The 18,006-nt window shown below is 47.8% G+C and overlaps 1 protein-coding gene across 2 annotated transcripts in view; it reads right to left on the minus strand.

Moving 5' to 3' along the window:
• Positions 1–16,194, minus strand: part of Shc4 (SHC adaptor protein 4) — a 94,379-nt gene extending 78,185 nt beyond the window's left edge. The window contains exon 1 of one of the 2 annotated variants that reach the window (XM_063284538.1): positions 14,833–16,194. In XM_063284538.1, the coding sequence (XP_063140608.1) occupies positions 14,833–15,417 (585 nt within the window). In that variant the 5' untranslated portion in view covers positions 15,418–16,194. The remainder of the gene's footprint in view (positions 1–14,832) is intronic. The other variant, NM_001191065.2, reaches the window with a different exon arrangement.
• Between the last annotated feature and the right edge of the window lie 1,812 nt (positions 16,195–18,006).

Genomic DNA, 18,006 nt, shown 5'->3' on the forward strand with positions numbered 1-18,006 from the left:
ATGGCTGATCTTCAGCAGGGATACTTTGTTAGATTTAGAATCACCCACGAGATATGTTCTGGGCTTGTCTGTGAGTCTGTTTGCAAAGAGCTTAGCTGTGAGGGCGGCCACCTGCAACTCAGGCAACAGCACGCCAGGGGATGGGATCCAGGACTTAATACAAACGCAGAAGAAGGAGGTGAACTGAGCCATCTGCTTCCTAACCTTGGACACCATGTGACCAGCTGCTTCATGCCCCTTCCACTCTGCCTCCTGCCACGATGGACCCTATTCCTTTTTTAATGGTAACCCAAATAAACCCTGCTGCTCCTAAGTCACGTGCGTATATGGGGTGTTTGTCTTAGCAAGGAAAAGAATAACTACAACAAAAGGAACGCTCATGGACAACTCCAGGGCCCGAGTACATCAGGGAGTCTTAAGTGATGAAGAGCCCATCTCAAACTTGACTCTCGTGGAAGTCAGGCAGTTTCTCTCCAGCCCCAGACACCTGCACTACAAACCTATAGCTAGGTGCCCTGACTAACAGCATTCGTGAATAAGACAATGGGAACCACAAGAAGCAGGTGATGGCCTGCTGGATGTAGGCCAGGCATTCCTGTAACCTCCAAGGATGGCTCCTTCACGGAATCATTTCCTCTGACATACTTCTGAAATATCCCGTCTTCCAGAAAGCCTTCTGATCTTCTGACTGAGGAATTGAGCCAGACAAGTCAGCATGACTAAAAGATGACCCTTGTTGGCAATCTTTCTGCGTGTTTGGTAAGAGCATCTGAAATCTATCTGCGTAGCAAATTTTCAGTTTTCAATACAAAATTACTAACTTTAGCCTCATGCTGACTGTTAGAGCTTTAGACCTAGAGATCATGCTGACCCCCAAGTTTGTATTCTTTGACCTATATCTCCCCTTCTCCATCCTTCCTCACCCAGGTACCTACTGTTTGAATTTTTTTTTCTTTATTAACTTGGGTATTTCTTATTTACATTTCGAGTGTTTTTCCCTTTCCCGGTTTCCAGGCAAACATCCCCCTAATCCCTCCCCCTCCTCTTCTACATTGGTGTTCCCCTCCCCATCCTCCCCCCATTACTGCCCTCCCCCCAACAATCACGTTCACTGGGGGTTCAGTCTTAGCAGGACCCAGGGCTTCCCCTTCCACTGGTGATCTTACTAGGCTATTCATTGCTACCTATGAGGTCAGAGCCCAGGGTCAGTCCATGTATAGCCTTTGGGTAGTGGCTTAGTCCCTGGAAGCTCTGGTTGCTTGGCACTGTTTGACTTTTCATTTCTGTGTTTTCAGTGTGCGTGCGTGCGTGTTGCTAGTGATCAGACCTAGGACTTTGTGCCTACTAAGCAAGCACTCCACCAGTGTACTGTATACACAGCTCTATATTCAATGACATTTTTTGGAATTCCAGATAAGAAGTGTACCCCCAATGCACTCCATATGTACCCCATCTAGCTTTAAAACAACCATTTTCCACCTTCCTCTCTTGAAATCAGGGAGACAAATGCAAGAGGATGTCAATTTCTTTAAAAGGGCCTAACTCAGTCAGAAGGTGGGACTTTTGCCTTCACTCTTCTTTTTGCCTACTGCCTAGAAAATGTGTGTGAGTGTGTGTGTGCTTTGTACATTGTGTGTGTGTGTGTGTTGTGCGTTGTATGTGAGTGTGTGTGTGTGTTTGTAGGGGGCTCCAGCAGCGATGTCAAAACCTTGAGAGCCCATGGATGGGAGCCATGTGTTAGGAATAGCCAAACAGAAAGTAGAAACCTGAGCTGGGAAGTTTGGGGTAACCTTAGAACCCTGCTCCGCCCACCTGCAAACATTTTCTAACAAAGCAAATGAGGAAAGCCTGTGTCTCAGTGAAATCCATCACTCTCATGGCTCCCCTGGTACCATGCCTCTCAGTCTGCGCTCTGCAGGAGGTAGAGGAAGGATTCTGGCTTCTCTGAGGCCACCTTTTCCAGAGAGTTCTCTAAAGAGCTTCCTCACTAGAGGCACGACAGTTCTTAAAAGGCAAGATTAACATTTAAATGTCTGCTGTATGAAAGTAGAATCGTTCAATGATAGGACCAGGTATCCAGACCTACTAGGCTTATCCTAAGCTTGACGAATAATACACCCTCCCAGCCACCTCTGACGGTCCAGAGAGACACAACAACGAAAACTCAGGGTAGACAAAAAACAAACAAACAAACAAACAACTAGAAAAGCTAATGTGGTCTGCCCTCCTTTTGCTAGCCAAATGAGACAACATCTCTTTCATTAGGAGTCCAAGGTCTGTGTCAATGACTGGAGTGTTGGGGTCAAAAATGAGCTAACATACATACGCATTCTGGGGTAAGCCGGCTTCAGTTTTGGCAAACCGATAAGGAAAAGCAGATTGGTTTTTGCTGAAGGATTTTGTTTTCAGTATTGCTCATATATTTTAGGGCTCACCGTCTGAGATTGGATAGCCATTTAGGGTGCTCATTTCTGGGGAAGACTAACTTCTTCACTAGAGCTGCAGGATATTAGATCACACTATGAACCCCGAGATTGTGTTATTTACTGGAAAAGCATGTTTTTATTCGTGGTGTGGCTCAGCCTTAGCACACACCTTTAATCAAAGAGCTTTCTGCTTAAATACTGAAAACAAGAGTAAGTATGAGTACACTGTAGCTGTCTTCAGACACACCAGAAGAGGACACCAGACCCCTTTACAGATGGTTGTGAGCCACCATGTGGGTGCTGGGAATTGAACTCGGGACCTCTGGAGAGCAGTCAGTGCTCTTAACCTCTGAGTCGTCTCTCCAGCCCTGAAAACAGGATTAAATAAAGTCAACTGTAAGTCAAGAAGTGGAGCAAGCAACCAGTTAACAGGAAGTGAACATAGGATTATTTAAAAGAAAGAAAGAAAGAAAGAAAGAAAGAAAGAAAGAAAGAAAGAAAGAAAGAAAGAGAGAGAAAGAAAAAGAGGGAGCCAGGAAGATTGATAGAGAGACACACAGAAGGTAGAAGGAAGGGACATTCAATTTGAAGGAGGTTTTTTGAGAAGGTGTGAGAGAGCGGCATTCCAAGTGGGATGAAGGTTATCTGAAGAGGAAGGTCAGCTGGGTGCTTTCTCTGCCTCTCTGAGGTAACAGGCTTTCACTCAGCATCTAACTCTCAAATCCTCATTGGTAAAAATCAAATGCTTGAGATTTTGTTTTAAAAACAACAACTAGAGAGTATTACTAATTGCTAACACTGTTCTGAGAAAGGAATTTTCTCCAAGTGACAAAATCTGGTGAATGTAGCTGGTCTTTGCTGCTTTGTGAGCTCTTTCCCCACCCTTTATCCCCCTGGTTTCACCCCCTATCACTAGATAGGAGAGAAAGAAGGATGAGAGAGAGAGAGAGAGAGAGAGAGAGAGAGATCCCTGAATCTAATTTTTTCCCTTTTGTTCTTCTTTGAGCACAACGACTAACAAACTATCATCACCATCCCTAAATAACCAACAACCACCTCCCCACACACCTACGGGGACCCTAGCATTTATGTACCCCAGAAAATCTAAACATCACACAATTGCAGAAACTATCTGCAGCTGGCAAAACCACACCTCTGCTACAACAAGAGGCAAACCATAGTCAGCTACTGTGGACAATCTGATATCCTCACACCCAGGATTAAAACAAAAGCACATTCTTATAATTTTTCTGTTATTTTAAAGAAACCAACATCCCAGAATTCTCACTGCAGTTGAGAACAAATTGCATCTTAGCCAAATTTGTTTACCAAATTCTGTGGAGATAAAGGCTATCATTCAGAAAAGCAAAAATCACCTGCTGGTGGTGGTGGACACCTTTAATCCCATCACTTGGGAGGCAAAGGCAGGAGGATCCCTGAGTTCAGGGCCAGCCTGGTCTACAGCATACATTCCAGGCCAGCCTGGTCTACAGCATGTATTCCAGGACATCCAGGGCTACACAAAGAAGCCCTGTCTCAGAAAAAAACAAAAAACAAAATAAATAAAATAATAATCATAATTTTTATAATAAAGAAAAATATAAATCAAGTCATCATCTCTTAGTTTACAACAGATAAAAGTTGTGAGAGTGAAGGGAACTTACAGCTCCTAAATGAAGGGGCAGCCCTCGATGAGCTGTAGATCACAACTATGGGTCAACATGCATCATGACAAAAGCTGCCTTGTAAGCCCCATCGACAAATCATGTGGCAGAATTGCTGACACGAGACATGTGGCACTAGAATAAATTCTCTGACTGGGTTGGCCTTGACCACCTCTTGTATCAAGCAAGGTACTAGTGTGTTTACACCTACACAGAAAATGTGTTACTCGCCCGGTGTCTTTGGCTACGAACTGTGGGCTCATTGAGAATCTTCTGTGTCTGCGCTGCATCTCATTTAGCAGTCACTCTATAACCTACAGACACTGCCCCTATTGATAAATGTGAATGTTAGGTTTAAGTTTTTTAAAGTCACTCTATGGAAAATAGGCCAAAAGTTTGGTAAAAACTACTTTGTGGTGGCAAGTTGTCTTCAAAAATAATGTTAAGTTGGGGAGGCAATAATGGTCCAAAATAAAAATATGAAGTGGGCTCCGCCCTCGTCTGTTTTGAACGTGTCCATAAGAGCGTCTTCACTTTAGAGAAATACGAAGTGTGATGAAGACACAGAGCTGAGAGCAGAGTTTGCTCAAGGAGAAAGAAGAGCGATACGAATCACTGCATAGAGCATCTGAACTGAGTTCCCCGCACGAATGTGTGCTTGGACCCGTTACCTGAGTTGAAACCAGAAATGTAGCACTGTCTCCCTTTTTTTCCAGCCTCGTGGGTATCAAAGAAGAGGCCTTCTATCATGCAGCTTTAAGAAGCGCTCTAGTCTTTTACCACTCTGACGTCACCTGCCATCACTCCATTTCATGGGCCAGTCGTCCAGTAAAGATGGCTGACCAACTACCCTGATCTGCAAAGCACAACACAGGCAGATGTTCGCCCTTCTGCCTGCTACTGCTTACCTCCCTCCCGGCTGGATGATTCTGCCATGCCCAGTTCAACTTGTCTAAAACGGAACCTGCTTCTTCTCCTGCTGGGGTTCCCACGTCTTTCATGGCATCTCCTCCAATCCAGTGTACATCCTGTGCCTTGTTTACAGGTGTGACTGTACATTAGAGACCAAAAAGACTCCACCAGGAGACTCTTAGGTCGGGTAAACACTCTCAGCAGAGTGGCAGGAGACAAAATTACAGAGTCAGTAGCTTCCCTTACACAACAATTTCAAAACCACTCTTCACAGAAACAGAAAAAAAATATCTTAAAATTCCTGAGGACCCAAGAGGTGTCTGGAACAATCGGAGCAATTCTGAGCAGAAAATTGGATGATGCTGGGGCCTGGGCTGTGGTAGTGCACGCCTTTAATCCCAGCACTTGTGAGGCAGAGGCAGACAGATCTCTGTGAGTTTGAGGCCAGCCTGGTCTACAGAGTGAGTTCTAGGACAGCCAAGACTATACAGAGAAACCCTGTCTCAGAAGAAAAAAATGACGCTGGAGATGTCACCATACTTGATAGGTATATACTTCAAGGTATATATACTACAGAATTATTAGAATAAAAATAACTTCATAATGCACAAACACAGCCATGTAAATCAGTGGAACAGAAGCACCAAATATAAACCACCAGCTACAGCCACCTACTTCTGACCAAGATGCCAAAAATATACATCGGAGAAAGGACAGGTTCTTCCGCAAACAGACCCGTATCTCTCAACTCCACACAAAAGCAAAGACTTCCTGCAAGACCCAAGACTCTGGATCTACCAGACAGGAGAACACTTCTAGATGTAGGCATAGGCAAGGGCTTTCTGAACCGGCCTCTTGGCCTTTTAAAAAGTAATGGTGACAGTTGACAGATGGGAGTCCATGAGACACAGAAGCTTTGGCTCAGCAAAGCAAACAGTTAGCTGAATAAAGAGGCAGCATACGGGATGAAGAAAGCCTTTGCTAGTTGCAAGTGTTATCGGAGGCTAATGTCTAGAATATAGGGAAAAACTAAGAAAGCTAAACAAGAGCTCAAATAACTCGATGATAAGCGAGCTGATGAACTAGGTCTCAAAAGATGGAGCACAAATGGCCCATAAACACATGAAGAGAGGGTTCGCCCTCACTGGCCTTCAGAGGAAACGCAGACTACATTTAGAGCCCATCTCACTCCAGTCAGAATGGCTATCATGAAAAAAACAACAAATGCTGGTGAGGATGTGAAGAATCGGAGCCTTTTTACACTGGATTCTAGATTCTCCTCTGTGGAAATCAACGTGGAGAGGAACCTCCTCCAAAAACTAAACTTAGACCTCACGGATGACCCAGGGACACCACTCCTGGGTTTTCCCCAAAGGACTCCACTCCAAGTCAGCACATCGCAGAGTTTACTGTAGCACAGAGCCCAGCAGCTACATTAGAGAACCAACCCAGGTACCTAGCAGCAGAGGTGCGGGCAAGGAGAATGTGCTATGTATGCAGGTCCGCATGCAGGTCTGCGAAGACCAAGGTCAAAGTCCAGTGTCCTCCTCTCTTGTTCTCTGCTTTATTTTTTGAGACAGCTTCTTTCACTGAACCTAAATTCATTGATTGACTAGGGCAGCTGACCAACCAGCCTGAGGAACCCACCTGTTTCCCTGCGCCCCAACACATGCACACACACACACACACACACACACACACACACACACACACATACATACTTGCACACCACATATGCATACATTCACACATACATACACACACATACATACTTGCACACCACATATGCATACATTCACACATACATACACACACACACACACATGCACACATACATTCACACATGTACACACACACTGGGGACGTAGATGTGTGCTACCGCACCCAGATTTTTGCATAAATTCTAGTCGTCAGATCAGGTCCTCATGCTGGCAAGGCAAGGACTTTACTGCCTGAGCCACCTTTTGACCTCCAATTAAGTTTAAATTATACAGTTAATCCTTTTCCAATAAATAGCTCAACAAACTATTTTCTAATGTTGCTGTGGCAACAGTTTTATGTTAACTTTACCCAAGCTGAAATCATCTGTCCATAAGATCCAGCTGTAGGGCATTTTCTTAACTAGTTATTGATGTGGGAGGGCCCAGTCCACTGTGGGTGGTGCCATCCCTGGGCTGGTGGGCCTGAGTTCTATAAGAAAGCAGGCCATGGGAGCAATACAGGAAGCGGCACTCCTCCATGGCCTCTGCATCGGCTCCCGCCTCCAGGTCCCTGACCTGTTTAAGTTCCTGTCCTGGCTTCCGTCAGTGATAAGACTATTATATCAAAGTGTAAGCCAAATAAAGCATTTCCACTGCAACTTGCTTTGGTCATGGTGTTTCATCACAGCCATAGTAACCCTGACTCTCGGACAGTTGCTGAGGAAAGAGGTCCGATTTCTAATGCTATCCTTATAGCACATGATCTCCGAAGTGTTTGCTTTGTGTCATGGCTTCCCCTTAGCTGCAGGGAATCTCCAACCTCAGAGTAGTTTTGAGACCTATAAATTAGTTGTCAAAGCTCCAACTGCATTTTTCCAGTGAAAATGTCAGTCCCAGTAGTGGCAGGACATGAAACTTAGCATACTGTCTAAGTCGCTGTTCTATTTCTATGAAGAGATACCATGACCTAGGCAACTCAGGATTAGTCAGATATCACCATGATGAGAACATGGCAGCACTCATGGCCCTGGAGTGACAGCTACATCTTTTCCTGATCCAGAGACAGAGAGACAGAGAAAGAGAGACTGGGCCTGGGAAGGGCTTTGCAAGGCCACACTATTCCCCAAAGCCATGCCTACATAAGCCTATAGGGGCCCGTCATAGTCAAACAAGCCACCACACACACCAGCCTAGCCTCTGAATGCCATTTGGCCCAGGAGTGGGTCTGAGCTATGGTAAAATCTGCTGTTCTTGCTGAAAGCGTGCTTGATCCCTGAGAGGTTAGGGGTAGGAGGTAGAGTGGGAAAGGATGTGGTTCAGAGGATGTGTGGGTTTGAGAGAGGGGAGAGAAGGAAGAACATGCGATGCAACTCTGGCTGCAGCTTCTAGGAATCCCTCGGTTATCCCTGCCTTCACTATTAGCTCCTGACCCACATCCAGGCGCACTTTCCTTCTGTGACTCAGCACTGTTGGCAGGTTGGGCCTCCCAACGCTTGTCACTGAGAGATATTCGACTGCAGCCTAACACTAACGCCAGAAGCACTACCTCCTCCCAGTTATAACCCAAAATATCTCCAGGTATTGCCAAATGGCCTGGGAGGCAAAAATCACCCCGACTGTGACCCACAACACTCATCCCAGTCAGCAGTTTCCAGTTTTATGTGTATAAGAATCCTGTAGAGTGCTTAACAAAATGCAAGTTTCTAGGGCCCTGCCTCAGATCTTCTGGTCCCGGATGTAGGCTAGAAATCTACATTTTTAACAGATGTAGAGGCTTCTTGGAAGACTTGTGGGAAAAGCACAGTGAGGAGTCAGTAAGATAAACAAATGTCTTCACAGTCAGAAGGTTTTTACTCTATTGCTCTGAGGAATCAGAGTAGAGACTTGGAGAGAAGGTTCCACTAGGGCTAAGGGAGGGGACATGGTCAGGTACCGAGGTCAAGTTTAGTCACACACACACACACACACACACACACACACACACACACACGCACGCACACGCACGCACACGCACGCACCCCTAGCCTCTAATATACCCACATATACCTAGACCTTTGAATGTCCACCCCTCTCCGTGTGACAAGTTTTGTACAAAGTTCTTTCACATTCTTTTCTCATCTCAGGCTGTCCCTAACTGCCTGAGAAAGTTTATCAGGTTTAAGCAAAATGTAATTTTGAAGTTTATTGCTCCCAAACTACTGATGAACAAAGTAACTTCTGACACACAACTCCTTTGTGAATAAGGACAGCCTGTTCCAGAATTCTGCCACATCTATAGGACAGGAAAGGCTGTTCCCACGGAGGAGGCAGGATCCCTCCCTCAGGTCTGTCCCCAAGAACTTCTTGTCACACTGGATAAAAGAAAGGAGCTCCTTGGTGTTCACTCCAAAAGGCATCTCGGCTTGTCTATCAGGTTTGCACATTCGGAAAATGAAAGATAAAGGGGTTGGAGATTCCTTCACACAGCCATGCCACAGGCAGATGTATAAACCTAGCCACCTTGGGGGTGAGTGGGGCTGGGCGGAAGGGGTGTAGAGCCATCTTGACCCATAAGTGCAAGTGCAAGGGCAGGTGTTCCCCTGACGATTGAGCTGTGTTTTGGGAACCATGGTTGGTTCTTCCTTGTAGCATGGTAGTGAGTCAAAGTCATGCACATGAGAGGAATTCATAGTCACAAATGGTGGTGAGGGACCTCAGCACATTGTGTCAGTCTGCTCTGACAAGGACACATGCCACCCTCAAAATTCTCCTTAAACCAGAGCCCAAGGCAAAGCCAGCGTTCTTTGGGGCCTGCTAAGGTTTGGATAAGGTTTGAATGCGTCCTCAAAGATTGAGGTGTTGAAACCTGCTGAAATGTGGCGCTGTCAGGAGGTGATGGGGCCTTTGAAAACTAGATCCTGGTGGGAGAAAGGGACAGAGAACTTGGTCTGTGCATGCATTCCCTTGGAAAGTTTTCATAGCACCCCAGTTAGTTCCCACAAAAGTGAATTGCTGAAAGAGAGAAAACCTGGACCATAAATCATCCTGGCTTACCTCTCCAATAACCTCTGCCACACGTTTTCTCGGTGGTGCCGTCCACCACCTTACGATAAAGTTGCACCAATACGGGCTCCCTGCCACTCTCCACGCTCTCTTTTACTATCTTAGTACTATTCTAAGACAAATCTCTTACAGGAAACGTTTTCCTTTTGATCTTTCGAAAGTACGTCCGCCATCTTAACCAGGCAGGGCCACCTGCAGTAGCACATTTAACAGAAGGACGAGAAGACATGAGCTGAGCTTAGGAAACAAGAGCGTTACCCAGCTCTATGGACTCCGGCACTAAGGAGGTGTGTGGTTTGTGGCAAGATGATACTCACAGCTGAGCCTCCATTTGTTCAGGGTCAGGGCTTAGCCTGACTGAGCTCTGTAACTGCCTTGCCCCATGGTGTGAAAGAACTGGATATCAAGGGATATGTGAGCCTCAATGAGAAACCACTTTACGCAGGCAATGTCCTGCTCCCCGTACCCCACTCCCTCCACCCCACCCCTACCCTTACACCCACCAGCTCCACTCAGACGTAATAAACTTGTCCTGTATCCTCAGCCAGCTAAGGGTCACACAGCAAGAGACAAGGATCACCCTCTGTGTCCCTGAAGTCATTCCTTCTACTGGCCACCAAGAAGCTACAAATAATGTCCTCCAGGACGCTCTAATAACAGAGATCCTGACAATAGAAGTGCATGGAACAGGAGCTCTGGACTCAAGCTCCAAGACTGCATTTTGTACTTTAAACAGGGCCACACAGTGTGTGTGTGTGTGTGTGTGTGTGTGTGTGTGTGTGTGTGTGAGAGAGAGAGAGAGAGAGAGAGAGAGAGAGAGAGAGAGAGAGAGAGATGTGACTCACCCAAGGTCATGTAGTCAGTTAATATCAGAGGCATTGCTTCTAGCTCAGCCCTCTAAAGAGAAGGGAGACCTGGAGCCACCAAGCACAGTTTCTGGGAGATGTGAGCACTGCCCTTTGTGTAACTGGGAGATGTGAGCACTGCCCTTTGTGTAACTGGGAGACAGGAACGCCACCCTTTGTGTAACTCCTAGTCCCAGGCTCTCCCACAAAGCAGAACTGTAAGTTCACATGTAACGTGGTAGACTAAATCCAGTTGAAACAAAGAAGATTCAGAGTGGCAGCTCATTGGCTCATGAACCAGATACAGACAGGAAACATATTGGGGAAGGGGCAGGGTGTACTCCTTGTGTGTATGTTGCAGGAGGAAATTATATTTACAAAGGACAGGAAGAAACCCCTCAGCCCACGCATGGCTGCTGAACACAAGTAGGCCCGTGTGAGCAGACAGATAATTAGGATGAGGCCGTCCGATAAGCCAGCTACTCCTGCCCATTCAGGAGAGGATTTGGCCATGGACACCAGGCAGAATGCTGTGTGAACAGTGGCACCACAAAACACCGAGAACTATTGGCACCTACCAGAAGCTGTAAGAGGCAGGGTAGGATTATTCTCACAGACCTTTGGTAGAGAGGTGGCCCTTCTAACATTTTCACTTGAACTTTTTGACTCCTTTATTAAAAAATGTATTTGTTTTTATTTTTTTTTTTTGTTGTTCTTTTTTTCGGAGCTGGGGACCGAACCCAGGGCCTTGCGCTTCCTAGGCAAGCGCTCTACCACTGAGCTAAATCCCCAGCCCCTGTTTTTATTTTACATGTATTAGTGTTTTGTCTGCAGGTGTGTCTGTATGAGGGTGTGGAACCCATGCAGTTCCAGACAGTTGTGAGCTACTATGTGGGTGCTGGGACTCCTCTGGAAGAGCAGCCAGTGCTCCTAACCTCTGTGCCATCTCTCCAACCCCCTTCACGATCCCTTAGCTCTAGTAAAGTCCTGTCGCATAAACCACCCGGTTAGTGGCACTTGCCACAGGAGCCCTGAGATGCCAGTCTGGAGCAATGATGAAGAGAGGCTGGGGGGCGGGGTTAGTCTATAATCATGCAGATGTGCAGCCAGGCCAGATGTGTGAGCTGACCCTGGAAAAGAGCTCTCCTGAACAGCATGGCACTTTATCTACCTTACTCCATCAGGAAGCTTCTAGGCCACATGCCTTGGGGAGGGGAGGCTAATGAGAAGAGAAGGGGTGTGAGTGAGGCAAACCTGGATGGGAACCTTGGATTGTTCTGGGTACCTTGAAGACCGACCGCTGAGGGGGAAAGTACCTTTAGAAGGCCTCAGAGACACGAGACCACTTCACGGAAAAGTCACTACTTCACAGTCTGCAATGAACGTCACCTACTCCAGTACTTTATCCAGACTAGTCGTCCCACTCCTGCTTTGGTATCTCACAAAGAAGAGGTTGCAAGAGAAACTTGCAAAAGAATCGAAATCTGGGCTTAAGCAAAAGTTCCTTTAAAAAAAATTAGCAATTAGGAAGCATAGAAAAAATTGATAGCATTACTCTACATCATAAAACCACGAGAAGAAGCACTTCTTACAAAGGCTGTGGGAAATGGAGTCTCTGCTGCAACGAGTGAGGACGTCACCACGGTGGTGGTTCTGACCCCAGGATGCAGCCTCTCCCCACAAGTGACTGCCTCTCCATTGACTCTGCCGTCACATCTCCAAAGCGTCACTAACATTTGAAACAGGACACTGACTTCCACCAGGACAAGATCACTTCCCATGCTCAGGGTTAGTCTATTTCATTGACACGACGTCCGGTTTCTATAACAGATCCTGCAACGTGATTGGCTCATGGTACGAGTAGGTCAGACACATGAGTGGCTGGGAATAGACAGTATTAGTCACACGTGTGGAAAAGGGGGCGGGATGTTGGGGCTCCTTTCCCTACAACTATTGTACCTGAGTCCTCACTGGCCCGTGCCCACTTGTCCTGCAAGATATTGCTTGACCCTTGACCCAATCTATCACCCCACTCAAGCTTTTATTCTCATCTGCATGTGCTTGTTGCTATAGACAAGAGCACGGCACAATCACGCTGTGTCTTTCTCAGTACAATATTTTTCAATGAAAATTAAGATTCCGATGCTTCGCTTTTAAAAATTGGTTCACATCCCAATAGAATTCTCAAGGACAGAATGCCAGCCAGGGTGGATGGACTCTGTGGAGAAGAGAGCTAAGAATGGTAGACAGGAGGCACGAGTCCAGATCTCACTCCGCTTTTTTGAGTTGAAAATGTACTCCTCTGAGACATTTTAACTTGGTAACGTGACAAATGAAACCCTTTTGTCTTTCAAGTTAGGATCTATAACTATTGGGATATTTTAGGCTTTGTGAGAAAGGCAGCTAAAGCTAGAGATGCACATCACAATATCATAGCAAAATTGTGAGCACATCTGGGTTATGGGGTCAGCATTTCTCCTGGGGTAAGTTATCACCACTGTGAGAAGACAGCTGGTGTCCTCATTAAGGACCCAGAAACACTGGTAAGGGGACCTCCCAGGGAAAACGGACATCACCCAGCAACACTTCTCACACAAGGTGTGAGTGTGTAGGGAGCCAGCTGGGGTTCAGGACAGAAGGCAAGGTGGGACTGAAGGTAGGACTCAGAAGGCGGTAAGCAGGTGCCCAGAGCCCAGGTTTGGGAGTCACTCCAAACCATAACCTTTACTCCATAAAGGTTGGCACCCTACAGCTTGAAAGTGCTCCGTGCTTCCGGACTTTCCACGAGCAGACGCAAGCCTGGTTGCAGTGCACTACTTGCTGTGGAGGTGGATGCTGGGCTCCACGTTCCTCAGGGGCAGTAGGTATCAGTTTACCAAGTCTGCTCCAAGCCTGTTCCCTCCGCAATCCTTCCAGCACCACCCCCTCCGAGCCTTCCACGAGCGAGCCCGACAGTGTCAGTGTGCAATGTAGTCAACCACTCTCCCACCTTCAGTTCTGACTTTTTAAGCTCAGTCAGTGCTGGGTCTGATGAGACCGCTTTCCTGTACACCAGCACCTCTAGATACCATTGTCGTTATCTGAGAAGTCAAATGCAAACTTATGAGTCCCCTTCCCAATTTACTCTGCTGTCTCTGGCCTCCTGATATCACCCGGGACTTAACTTTGGAAGTTACTCTTCATTCTCTAGTCTTCGTCCTAACTCATCTACACCCTCCATGAAGAACAGCAAGCATTCTCGCTGGCCTCGGGGATTTCTTCCTGCTTCAGCGCAGAGTTAGATAAAGCATCGATGGACCTTTTAAAACCTACACTCACAATAGAGGACCTTGCTCACCAGGGTTTGCAGCCTCTTTACTCGGCCCTTGAAGAGCTTTGACGACCTCCCTTTCTACCCCTGCTCTAACTTGTTCAGTTCCCGAGGTCTAGGTGCTAGCCATCACCTCCACCTTCCTACACCCTCTCTAGGACAAACCCCAGACTCCCCCGAAGACCCCACAGTGACTTTGATCCTGCTCTTACACCTGTCCAGAGTCAACCTTTCTACCATGGAGACTTGCCATTGTCAGGACACATCTTCTCATAAATCTCAGAACCCGACTACGTCCCCCGGCGCCCTCCCGACCTCCCGGGTTCCTTAAGTATTTTCATGAATGCACCAATTGCTAAACACTCATTGCTCCCGTGTAATCTATCACACGTGTGTAAGTTGAGATCTAGGCTCTAAAAGATGGACATTGAGAAGCTGCATCTCTAGTCACTCACATATCGGTTGGGCAAAGACAGACACAACATCAAGGACCCTGACTTTAGACACTCACATGGGTCAGGCCTAACTCCCACTGGGTGGGTGAGTGCTACATCCAGCTCCAGCTATAACAGGACTTTGCTAAACTTTCAGACATGCTTGTTAAATGTCAAATTAAAAAAAAAAGAAATTACATCAAGTCAAAACCCTTTTATACCACACGTCCCAGTTGCCAAGGTTGCCATCTTGTCTGTCTGTGAGAAGTTGTCTGCACTAACAGCTGCCTCCAAGTTAGCAACAGCTCATACCCTTGGAGCAAAGTGGATCTGACTCGGGTATGTGCCTGTAGGAAATCTGTATGGCCAATTCTCCCTTCAGTTGATCCAACGGTAAGTCTTCTTGTAATCTAGAGCCAGACAGGTTAAAGCGAAGGCCCGCAGAGAGCACAGTTGCCCTTCCTGTGAGTGATCAGGGAGCAGGCCTTAAGGGACTTACCCTCACACAGTAGTTGAGACCGTTCCCCAACAGGTGCTGCAGAGGAGGTCCATCCTGCTTGCTCCTAGGGTTTGGTTCTCCAGGCCCAGGCAGTGGGCAAGTATCAGGACGCAAGGAGGTGGGCCTGCATCCCACCTGGTCCGGAAGAGGTGTAGGTGCAGGCCCAGTACTATTCAGACTGGTTTCTGGGGACGCTGGGCTGCTTGGAGTCTGATCCTGGTTCTCTTGGAGCTTCAGCCTGGGCACCTGTTTCGAACCCAGGCAGAAGGTTTTCAGACTCAGAAAAGTGACGGGGTTGGCCAGCTTCATGCTTGCCATACGGGGAATCAAGGTGCACAGCGCGGTGGGGCTCTCCTGGTTGGGCACAGTGGCATCTTCAGCAGGCAGGTGAGGGGTCAGGGCTGCGTAAGGAGGTGGCGATGAGCCCTTGTTTCCAACCGAGCCTCCGGGGCTCCCTTCGTCCAAAGACGTGATGGACTCGTTCCGAAAGCGGCTGTACTTGGTCCTGTGAAGCATCCCCAGGTGCCCAAAGAGTCCTACATACAGCGTGAGTCCTGCCTGGCTGTCCTGGCTGCGTTCTCGCATAGCCTTGGCAGCGCTGAGACGGAGCACCGCAGCCTAAAGTGCCTCACAGTCCAGTAGACCCACACCACAGTCACCTCTCACTTCTGCTCTGGCGGTCACCCGCCCGGGTCTCAAGCTGCTCAAGGATGACAGTCCCGGAGGACGCCTCCCCAGCTCTGATTGCAGGCCCTTCCAGGCCCTGGCAGAGGCCCTCGGAAAGAAGGGGGGAGGGGAGGGGGGTCCTCGCCCCGAAGTCCCGTCCCCCAGGCTGGGGAAGCGGGTGCCACCACGCCTCTAGCCTTAGCAGAAATATTTAGCCTCTTTCCCTCTGCGCACAGGAACTTTCAAACCTGCTCCCTCCAGCTCCCACGGGGCGGGGCAGGGACTAGCCCATTAACCCTTTATTTGTTCCCGCGATTGTTCATTTCAAAGGGAAAAATAAAAAAGCACATAAGAGTCAAAGGCTCTTCTGTATGGTCTGGGGTTATGACGGCTGCCCTCTCTCGGAGGATCTTGGTTCTGGGCCACCAGCCAGGAGTCCTAGCGACGGGCGCTGGTTCGCATTGTTCCTCCAGCTTGAGGTCCGGGCATCCTCGGTGCAGCTCGGGTCCGATCCCGGCCGGCCCACCCCTACTCAGGGCGCCCTTCCCTCCCGGACCCTCCTGCAGTCTTTTTCAGGAGGAGCCTGTGCGCGGCAGAAGGCTGAGTTGAGCGGATGATACCCAGGCTGTTGAAATTTTTATGAATGAACTTTGCCGAATGAATTTCCCTCGTTGTGTAAGAGCTAATAAATCTGTGAATGGAGCCGAGAATAGCTGTAATTGACTGACCCGTTTGGGGCGGTGCGGGGAGGGGGGGGTTCTTGGTTTTCATCCAATCAGGCTGCAGCTTCATGAGTCATGCACCGTGAATATACTAACTAGTAGCCGGGAGAAAAGAAGCCGGGCAGAGAAGAGGGGGGGTAATATCTGATGAATGGGTTAAAAGTAAAGGCAATCTTTGCTCCTGGATCGTCTGTATGCTGGGAATCAGAAGGTTAAAAATCGATTTCCTTTGTTAAGATGGGGAGGGGCGAGAAAGGAGCTGGAAATTAGATATATTGTTCCATGGACATTAGGGCATATGTTACAAAAACAACTCGTGTGCTAAACCTAGAGTCATTTTTCTTAGGAACGTTATTTTTTTTTAATTGATTGCCTCCCCATCTTCCGTCTGGTGCAATTTCCTGAGCCCATCAAATGCCCGGGGAAGACGACGGTAAAGGCAGAACACACAGGAAGCCAGAGCCCCAGCCGGGCAGAGGAAATGCAGGTTCTTTCGGGAGCTGAGAAGAGGGAACTGCTGAGACCTCGGGTGGGGGCGGGGTGAGATCTCCGGGAGGAAGCCGCTGAGGTTGCATTTCTCTGTGAGCCTTGGCTCTAGTACCTGAGACTATTCATGATTTCCAATGCTAAGGCAGCAGCCAAGAGAATCTGGGAAGAAGGCCACCTCACCTTCTCACTGACCATGGCTGTCTTAGCTCTCGAGTGCTCAGGACTCTGAACTCTGGGGCCGTCCACACACAGGTTTGAATGAAACCAGTGCAAGTGACCAGGAGACAAAGCCGCTTCACCTCGGAGCTTCCTTTGTGCTTAGGCTTAGAATGGCTTTTCAGTATCGGCTAACTTTGTGAGCATTTGTGGCTTCCTATGCCTTCCTTTCTGACTTTCTGTTTGCACCTCAACATTTGGTAAATATGAAGGGAATTACTAACTCAGAACTCAAATGACCGGGACCTAGGGAGACAGAATTCAGGTAGGACTGAAAGAATCCACTGGGTACCTCTGGCTGCTGTCCATGCCTCTCTTTCATCTCCCCTGCCTTCTCCTCTGGGTCCCTCCCTTCCACATGCCATGCCACAGTAACATCCTACTGCCTGGAGAGCAGTCCCTTCCTGTCTGTGAATGGTAATGACCTTGTCTATGAGAAGCAGCTAAAGAATGGCGTGAGGAGGCTTATAAAATGGCTACAGTCCCTTTAAAGCCTTCTCATATGCTCCAGAGAGCACCTGCCTCCCGAAGCATACTGGACAGCCTTTTTTAAAAGGCTGCTGGAGAGATGGCTCGGCGGTTAAAAGCACTGCTCTTACAGAGGACCTGAGAGGGTTTGTGTCAGGCCGTGCACAGTACCTCTAGCCCAGAGGATCTGACATCCTCTTCTGGACTCCATGGCCATACACACACACACACACACACACACACACACACACACACACACACACATTTAAAAATGGCACACTCATATACTTTAAAAACAATAAGATGAATCTTAAAATAAACAACCAAATAAAAGGCCATTGGAACCAGGGTATCTCCACTGAAGTAGTGTTCCCAACTGATAGAGTACACGATGCCATCTTAGGCAACCAATAAGAAAAGGTACCACAAAGCAAGGGATGCCAAGGAAAGAACACAGTCTCAAGAAACTATTCCCGAAACCCATCTATGCCTGGGAAAAGCTGATGATGTCGAAGACTCTGACAAGGCCTCAGGAGGCTGTCCTACCTATAGGCCTGTGTGACCTAGAAGGCCCTCTTACCCAGCTCTGCATTGTGCTGACCAGACCAGCACA

This window comes from Rattus norvegicus, chromosome 3 (assembly GCF_036323735.1).
Source record: "Rattus norvegicus strain BN/NHsdMcwi chromosome 3, GRCr8, whole genome shotgun sequence".
Lineage (NCBI taxonomy): Eukaryota > Metazoa > Chordata > Mammalia > Rodentia > Muridae > Rattus > Rattus norvegicus.